Below are 9,190 nucleotides of genomic sequence, written 5' to 3' on the forward strand. Positions count from 1 at the left end.
ATGGAGGAAAAACAACAGTAAAATCACACAGAGAGGAAACGTGGGTTCATGTACAGACTTCCATCACCTGAATATAACTTATTAAATAATCGCTGCTCGGTTATTTTGTTGTTGTTTTTTGTCATTTTTTAATTTCTTTTAAAAGTAAGACAAACAAAGCAGTTTTACAATAAATCAAACATGCACAGTATTATTCCTCTCGTTTGTTTGTGTGTTAGAAAAACCCCGTTGAGTCGTGGAAGAGGAGCAGAGCTGAGACGCACAATTCACCAATGAACAGAAATTAATGTCATTTAATTCGCTCTAGTCTGAAGCTTTTCTTCAACCGATATTAATAGAATATATCTGAGAAACATTTATTTATTTTTACTATTTTTAAATATATTCATAACATAATACAATTTAAAACTTCAAACTTTAATGTAGTTTTATTATTTTATCCATTCATTAAAATCTATATTTTAAGTTTAATTTACATTTGTTTTAAATGCAGATATTTAGAATTTTTTTTCTTTATTCACATTTTAATATTTTACAATTTCCAAATAGTTTTTATATCTAATTTTTATTTATCTGCAAATTTTAACTATTTTTATTTTTTTTTTGCTGTTGCTTCTCCTATTTCGCCATTAATATAAACTTCTTTTTTTTTTGGAACAATTTAATTTAGATTTTAATTTAAAGTGTTTTAATTTTTTTATTACTTTGTGTAGCTCTGACTGATGTTCTGCTGGACGTCTTTGAGATCAGATTTTTTTTTATTATTTCCTAATTTCTATTAATAAATACTCACTACCGCCCTGCGAGCCAAGATGGCGTCCGTGCATCTTCAGGCGTCCACAGAGCATGCTCAGTAGAGTCCTAAACCTTCCTGACTCCCTGCACACACGACAGAATAATAAACTCTTTCCTGTTCATCCTTTTATTTTATTTTAATTTATTTTACTAGTTTTTTGTATTAAAATAAAACTTTTAAAAACCTGAACTCTGCAGTTTGACTTGTGTCCAGCAGGTGGCGTCGCTGCAGCGTCAGTCTGCTCCTCTGGGTTCGACGGAGATTAATGTGTGTGTGTGTGTGCGTTTCCCCCATAAACCCAAACTAAACCTCTGCTGAAGCCCGAGCCGCCATTTTGTGTCTTCAGAGTGAATCTTTCATTTTTAAGTTAATCACTGAAATTCACACTCGGGGACTTCAGTTGTTTTTATTTTCGAGGGATTCAACAAATTTAAATATGATTTCCCATGATCCTTAGCAGCAGAGGCGGCGCTGGACGAACACAGCAGCTGATAGATGTGTGTGTGTTTGTGTTGGTGGATGTTGTGTTTGCGAGCGTGAGCGACGCACTGAAGGCGTTGTCGTTGTTGTCGTTGTTGTTGTTGTTGTTGTCGTTGTTGTTGTTATCCGGAGGAGCAGCATCCTCCGGCCGGCGTAGCCTGCGGTTCGTCATCCACGATCTGTACGCCCCGCCTACTCGATGCTGATTGGCTGGCCCCGTTACCCTTCAGCCTCTCCTCCACCTGAGCCGTCTCCATCATCCCTGGAACAACACAACGGCCGTTTGTGTTGACGCTTCCTTAGGGACCACAATGCTAACGGCGCTAATGCTAATGGAAGTAACCAGACTGAAAGGCAGCTCAGATTTGGGGGAAACTTCATTTTTTAGAAGTAAAGTGAAAGTTCAACGCGTCTGAGACCAAACATTTGTCTAAAGTTTGACTGGACTTCACCTCTAAAGACGCAACAAGGAGGAAACACCTGGAATTAGATCCAACATCTGGCCACACATAGCATTAGCATTAGCATTAGCATTTATTAAAGGGCCAGAGATGTAGCGTCTCTGATGCCTGACAGACCCAACGACCCAACATTATTATTATTATTATTGGTTCATTTAAGTTAAATTTATATTATTTAAATTAATATAGTTTAACTAACACGTCACTAAACGCCTTAAAAATTGAAAGTTTGCATGTTTTCTGAGTAGCTACGACGTAGCATCAGGACGAAACTTCAGCTTCTAGATCAGGTTTTAACTAGTGAAACGTTTCGTTTCCAGTTTATTATTGAGTTACTTAGATTTGGCTCATTTCTAGAGGAAATTGATGTTTCTACTCAAACCTTCCCTCAGTCTCTTAGAAATGAAACGTCTCCTCCACATTTTTTTATTTGTAAAATAAACCGCGACCTGGATGAACCGTCCCAGAGCGTCTGATGATAAATGAGTCTTACTTTTACAGAGGTCCAGGAAAAGCTCCTCGATGCCTTTATTTAACTTGGCTGATGTGTGGTAGTGTCTGGCTCCCACCGACTCCGCGTAACTAAACAAAAACAAGAGGAAACGTCACCGTCTGCAGGAACCATGACTCAGCTACTGCTGGAGACGAAGAGAAGAAGAAGAAAAACAAGAAGCTACAGAAGAAGACAAGTAAGAAGAAGAGAAAGAGAGGAAACGTTCGAAAGAAGAATAAAAGCAGAAGGAAGGAAGGAAATAAAAGCACTAAAGAGAAAAAGGGAAGTAGAAGAAGCATAAGAGGAAAGAGGAAGCAGAAGTAGAAAAAATAAGAGAAAGAAGACGTGGAAGTAGAAAAAGTAGAAGGAAGGAGAAACATGAGGGAGAATAAACAGAAGAAGGAAATAGAAAAAGAAGAAGAAAGAAACAGGAAGCAGACATGGAAGTAGAAAAAGTGAGAGGAAGCAGGAGGAAAATAAACAACCAGCAGAAGAAGAAACAGGAAGCTGAGGTGGAAGTAAAAAAAAAATAGGAGGAAGCAGGAGGAGGAAATATGTGAAAGAGGAAAAAAGCAGAGGGAAGTAAAAGGAAGAAAAGGGAAGTAGAAGAAGAAGCAGAAGAGGAAACAGGAAGTAGAAAAGAAGTAGAAAAGGGAGAGGAAGCAGAAGGAAAATAAACAACCAGTAGAAGAAGAAAAGAGTAAAAAGTTGAGGAGGAAATAAGTCGAAGAAGAAGCAGATGAAAAAGGAAACGGGAAGAAAAGGAGAAGGAAGCAGAAGAAGAAAAAGAAACTTTTTTATTAAATTAATATTATTAAGGCGTCGTTACCTCTCGGCCTCCTCCACTGAAACGTGTCTGTCTTTGTCCAAATCTATTTTATTACCTGTAGAAGAAGAAAACAATCAATCAATCAATCACCAGTAATTATTCATCATCACATTAAGAAATAAGCAACAACATGTTCTTAAACTAAAGCTCACGTCAGTTTAAATTAAAAGGACTTTAACTCTGCACTGATGTTAATTAACAGTTTTTCCTTCGTCAGACTTTACGTTAATGTAACGAGATCTTAAAACTTTAAACTAAATTGAACATTCTTCTCTTTTAGCTCCATGTTTGTTCTCCTCCTCCTCAGGGAGGAAACACTCGGCCGCTAATTACAGCAAAAACTCCACAAACAAACACATGACGACCACGACGTCGTCGCACACTTAATCCAATCACAACGTTCTTTCTCACGCCAACAAATAATTTGGTATTTAGCAGCTATGGCAACAAGAGACAAACACAACAGAGACACACAGGAAGTCATGAGCCACTGGTTTTATTTCTGGGATGTTTTTAGTTAGAATTTAAATTCAGATTCGAGCGGAATCTTCTTTTAGCTCCACTTACCTACTATACATAAACAAATCTCGTTCCCCAACATTTTCCTCAACTCCTTCACCCAGTTCTTCACCTGCAACGCAAGAAAGGTTAAATGGTTTTAAAAGTTAAGAAGATGAAAGAGAGGAAGCGGAGGAGGAAAAGAAAAGGAGGAAGAAGCGGAATAAATAAAAGTAGAGATGTGACAAAATAAGAGTTTTATTTAGCTCTGAAGATGTTAAGTTGGAAAAAAGCTACTATTAGCTGGAAGCTAGTAGGAGCTACTAGTAGCTGGGAGGCTAGGAAGTACTAGTAGTAGCTGGGAGGCTAGGAGGAGCTGCTAGTAGCTGGGAGGCAAGGAGAAGCTACTAGTAGCTGGTATGCTAGGAAGTACTAGTATTAGCTGGCAGGCTAGGAGGAGCTACTATTAGCTGGGAGGCTAAGAGGAGTTACTAGTAGCTGGGAGACTAGGAGGAGCTACCAGTAGCTGGGAGGCTAGGAGGAGCTACTACTAGTAGCTGGGAGGCCAGGAGGAGCTACAAGTAGCTGGGAGGCTAGGAGGAGCTACTCGTAGCTGGGAGGCTAGGAGGAGCTACTAGTAGCTGGGAGGCTAGGAGGAGCTACTATTAGCTGGTATGCTAGGAGGAGCTACTATTAGCCGGGAGGCTAGGAGGAGCTGCTAGTAGCCGGGAGACTAGGAGGAGCTACTAGTAGCTGGGAGGCTAGGAGGAGCTGCTAGTAGCTGGGAGGCTAGGAGGAGCTACTATTAGCTGGTATGCTAGGGGGAGCTACTAGTAGCTGGATGAAGATGATATCTTGTTACCTTCTGGAAGGAGTCTTCGTCTGTAATGTCGTACACTAGAATGGCTCCATTGGAGTCTCTGTAGTAGATGGGACCTAACGCATGAAAACGCTCCTGTCCTGCTGTGTCCTGTGGACGTATGAATAAAGTTTAGCTTAGAAAACAGTCTGATGACGACATGAGGACGGGATGAACGGCTGAGAGGAGCTCACCCATATGGCCAAGTTCACTCTCTTCCCTGTGATGTTGAGCTTCTTTGTGAGGAAGGACGCCTGCAGAGGAAGAGGAGGACAGGACGATTAATGGATGGAGACGTTAACGAGTTACAGGACGATTAATGGATGAAGACGTTAACGAGTTACAGGACGATTAATGGATGGAGACGTTAACGAGTTACAGGACGATTAATGGATGAAGACGTTAACGAGTTACAGGATGATTAATGGATGGAGACGTTAACGAGTTACTGGACAATTAATGGAAGGAGACATTAACGAGTTACAGGACGATTAATGGATGAAGACGTTAACGAGTTACTAGGTTATTATTGGAGACGTTAACGAGTTACTAGACGATTAATGGAGATGTTAACGAGTTACTAGGTTATTAATGGAGACGTTGACAATTTACTGGGTTACTGTTAACGAGTTACAGGACGATTAATGGATGGAGACGTTAACGAGTTACAGGACAATTAATGGACGAAGATGTCAACGAGTTACTGAGTTACTGTTAACGAGTTACTGGATGATTAATGGAGACGTTAACGAGTTACCGGGTTATTAACGGAGATGTTACTGAGTCACTGATGGATTTGATGAAGACCTAGCTACACTCTCACCACATCGACCTCCAGGTTTTAACGGAGACGTGTCCTGTGTTTGTGGATTGTTGTTGGGTCGTGACCCACCAGCTGATTTACATGATGTGGAGGACGGAGCGTGAAGCGGAGGTCGATCAGCTGATCAGCTGACTGACATGTTTGACCTCCAACTAACGAGGCTGAAGAAATTTATGACTCTTTATGCAACAGGCGAAGTTTCCACCAGGGAAAAAAACACATATTTAATGTTTCTTCACTGTGTTTTAACCGTTTGAATTATTGATGTTTGGAAACTCTCTGGGTTTATATTCTTCTTCTTATACCTCTCTCTTTTTATTTCTCTTTTCTTTTTCCTCCTATTGTCTTCTCTTTCTCCTTCTCTTCATCATTTCTTTCCTTCTACTTCGTCCTCCCTTGTTACTTTCTCCTCTTTTATCTCCTCCTTCTTCTCCTTCTTCTTCTGTCCTATTTCCAGTAGATGTGATGTTCTTCTTCTATTATTTCAGATTATATTTAAGTTGAGTTAAATAGTAGAAACATATTAATATTTATGGGACTGATGCTTTAAATGGTTTAAATGGTTTCATATGATCATTGATGGTGTTAATGAGAATCATGTGACGGAAACGAGTCTGGACCATGTGACCCTGAACAGACCTGGAGGCGTCACATCATGCCCCCCCCCCACCCACAGACACTGTCATTCATTAAAACAAAGAAAGAAATCATGTTTATTTATTCGTTATTTACTCTGGAATTCTTTTATTTGTTGTCAGGGTTAAAGAGAAACTATTAAAATATTTATTAAACTTCTGTCTCACCTACTTTATAGCTACGTTTTATTTCTTTAGCTACTTTTTCCTCTGTATTTTATAGAGTTTGTTTGTAGCTCAGACACGATAATAAAGACATTAATGGATCATTTTCATTATTATTATTGGAATTATTTTTATTACTTTTCGTTTTTATTCACGCATTCAGACCAGGGATGAAATCATGAAATCAGCCGTTGTTTATATCAATATTTCATCCATTAGAGACACAACTGTTGATATTTTGTGAGTAATTTGATTTGAGTCAAACACATTTAGTTTGTTTTTCCAGTTCGATGCTGCACATGAAGCCCAGATGTTGAGGGAACATCTGCACGTCACAGGTAAAACTAATGACGTACAAATAGAGCTTCTGCTTAAATTTATTGGGGATATTAATAAAAATGAGGTGAACTCCTGTAAATCAAAGCTGCTCCGTGACCTGATCCATGAACCTGGCTGAAACCAAACCGGCCGTGAGCTGATCTCAAGTTTCAGACTCGAGCTTCGACACCAGAAGCTGCGCAAGATCAGCAGGAGTGATGCAACTCAAATACTCTGAGGTGTTAAAACCTGAAATTACACAATCTCACTTTCTTTTCCTGGAAATGTGAGTGTTAAGTCACAACCACAGCGACTTTATCTTCCTGTGTAAAGTTAAAAAGCTTTCTGCTCCAGAAATAAGATACCGATTATTTCCTGGTATAAATTCTAGTAATAAACTTTTACAGGTGTCCTCTCTGGTCAGGTGACACTGGAAGGTGAGAACCGGCCAATCAGACGGCTACTACCATAGTTACCGTTGCTAAGGGGCCTCAGGTTATAAATAACCTGAGCAGGTAAAAGGAGAAATGGTGAGAAGATGTTCAAAGTTAACTTGGTTTTTATTTTACTCCCTAAACCCAAAATAAAACCGGATTGAAATGTGAGGACGACCACGTCTGGGAAAAAGTTTCTAAACGTTCCAGTAACGTTTGCTTCCTACTTTGCATTTATACACTTTGCTATAAACATCACGCCATGAAAATAAGGTCCCTGGAAACGTTGGCTAACATGGAGGTGACCTACATCTGGTTTTTATTGTATTGAACGTTTACTTCTTATCTGCTGTGTGCAACAGGCAAATAAATAAAATGCTTCTTATCTTAGCTTATCTTAGCTTAGCATGCTAACATTGGCAAACATCCTAAAAAAATGGTCGTCATTTCATCAACTTTTAGGTTTTATGTTTAGTTATTTCCTCCATGGTGCTCACATGAGTTTAAGCGCTAACTGAGGCTAACGTTTTGTAAGCGAATTGAGCTTCAACTGGCTAATACTTGGCTATGCCTACACAACAGTAACACAAGGGGGCGGGGCTTGATGAATGTGTAGTTAAAAGGTTACATTTAGGTATTATTTTACTACAACAAATATCAAAACACGCAGAAATAATCTAAGGTTCTTTGAGTTTTACATCCAGACGTGTTGCTTAAGGTTTTGAATTGAGCTTTAACTAGCTTATATTTAGCTTTGCCTAGCTAACAGTAACACGGGGGCAGGGCTTGATAAAGGGGTAGTTTTGGTTTTATTTTTCTACAAAAACATTCCCAAAACGAAGAAATCATTAAACGTTCCTGGGGCTTTAGGTGCAGACATGTTATCTAAGGTGTTTAAAGGGTTCTGGGCTTTGACAAGCTAATATTTAGCTAACCTTAGCTAACAGGAGGGGCGGGGCTTCATGAAGGGTAACAAAATTGTATTATTTTAGTAGAATAAACTATTTAAAAAGCCAGAAATAGTTTAAGGTCCTTGGGGCTTTATGTCCAGACGTGTGGTCGGAGGTGTCCGTCCCGAGCTCCGGGCCCCGGGCCCCGGTGGAGCTCTGCCCGGCCCTGCTGACAGCCCCTCCGGACAGGCACCTGACTTTCACCCGGGATCATCCCGGCGAGCTCCGGACACCCTGGTTAAGCACTAACCCCGGTCTCCCGGGACACCCCGGGCTAAAACTCACGCGTCCACACACACCAGAACCAGCCACGGAAACCCGGAGCCGGAGCCCTGGTTTCCACACCGAGTCGCCCCGGCTGACGCGGCTCGGCTCGGCTCGGCTCCCCGGCTCCTCCCCGGCCCCCTCACCTGAAGAGTTGTGATGTGTTTGTCGTTGAATTTGTTCTCGCAGTATCGCAGCACCAGGGACGTCTTCCCCACGCAGCCTTCCCCCAGTAGCACCACCTTGAAGGAGTAGGTTTTTCCGCTGCTTCCGGCCGCCATGGCTGGAGGTCTTCGTATCGAGCTCGGAACTCAGGTCCTGCGCAGCTCACATCGGCTTTTTTTTATTTTTTTATTTTTTAAAAAATGAGCTAAAATCACCTCGACAGCGCACGGGGACCCGGTTCTTAAGAGCGCGGAGACGCGACTGTGAGGAAATCTGGTCTAAACGGGACCAAGTTCCCGTTTTAACCTGGTGCGAAATCCTGGTTTTCACCCAACTAATGGCGTCTCTCAGAGCTAGCAGTTAGCCGCCTAGCTCAGCCCAAGATCGTCTGTGATAGGAGGGATGTCTCACCCCCCGTCAATAATCAACAGTCTGTGTTTTCATCATGAGATAAACTTTTGGAGAGAATCACGACTTAAAAGGCTTAAAAGGCTTAAAAAGCTACATATAATACACAGACATTTAAATAAAACACTTGAGAAAAAATACATAAAGTGCAGCTTAGTGCATCTGTGTAAACAAACAATATTCCACCCCTCCTATAAAACTTATTTTTCCAAGAAAAGACAGAAAAGATGTATAACTGAGAAAAATAAAATTAAATACAACTGTGTGAAATATAAATATATTTAATTTAGTTATTGTTTGAAATAAAAGATATTCCCATCATTAGATAAAATAATAATAATGAAATTATTTGTATTTTAGAGTCAGATTATTAAAACAAATTCTTGTGATTAAGCTAATCATGAAATTAAATTTCCAAATTTTAAGGGGAAAAATTGCTCAATCGTGTAGAAAGTATAAATTATGAGATGGAATTTTATAAAATAAAATGTAAGACTAAATAATGAATCAGCTTAAGGAGACAGGGTTTGTAAAAATATAATAATGATGATACAGAATGTCTTTATATTTCTATTTTTCACTATTTTTTCAGTGTTGTTATTTTTTGTATAT

General features: G+C 39.9%; 1 protein-coding gene across 1 annotated transcript; it reads right to left on the bottom strand.

The window, feature by feature from the left end:
* Positions 1 to 556: 556 nt before the first annotated feature.
* On the bottom strand, positions 557 to 8,556 carry rab21 (RAB21, member RAS oncogene family). The gene is made up of 7 exons (XM_047575062.1): positions 8,152 to 8,556; positions 4,611 to 4,670; positions 4,420 to 4,527; positions 3,627 to 3,690; positions 3,060 to 3,114; positions 2,231 to 2,319; positions 557 to 1,538 (listed from the first exon to the last, which is right to left on the bottom strand). Exons 1-7 carry the CDS (start codon positions 8,284 to 8,286, stop codon positions 1,399 to 1,401), a joined length of 651 nt encoding a protein of 216 aa, XP_047431018.1. The 5' UTR covers positions 8,287 to 8,556; the 3' UTR covers positions 557 to 1,398.
* Positions 8,557 to 9,190: the final 634 nt, after the last annotated feature.

Source organism: Mugil cephalus, chromosome 22 (assembly GCF_022458985.1).
Source record: "Mugil cephalus isolate CIBA_MC_2020 chromosome 22, CIBA_Mcephalus_1.1, whole genome shotgun sequence".
Taxonomy (NCBI): Eukaryota; Metazoa; Chordata; class Actinopteri; order Mugiliformes; family Mugilidae; genus Mugil; species Mugil cephalus.

Bases quoted from the DNA above. Each gene is read 5' to 3' on its own strand.
- rab21 (XM_047575062.1), bottom strand. From the start codon at position 8,286: ATGGCGGCCGGAAGCAGCGGAAAAACCTACTCCTTCAAGGTGGTGCTA. The intron at 3,115-3,626 runs GTAAGTGGAGCT...CTTCTTCTACAG, and splicing joins GATTTGTTTATGTATAGTAG to GTAATAAAATAGATTTGGAC. The intron at 2,320-3,059 runs GTAACGACGCCT...GTTTTTGTTTAG, and splicing joins TCAGTGGAGGAGGCCGAGAG to TTACGCGGAGTCGGTGGGAG.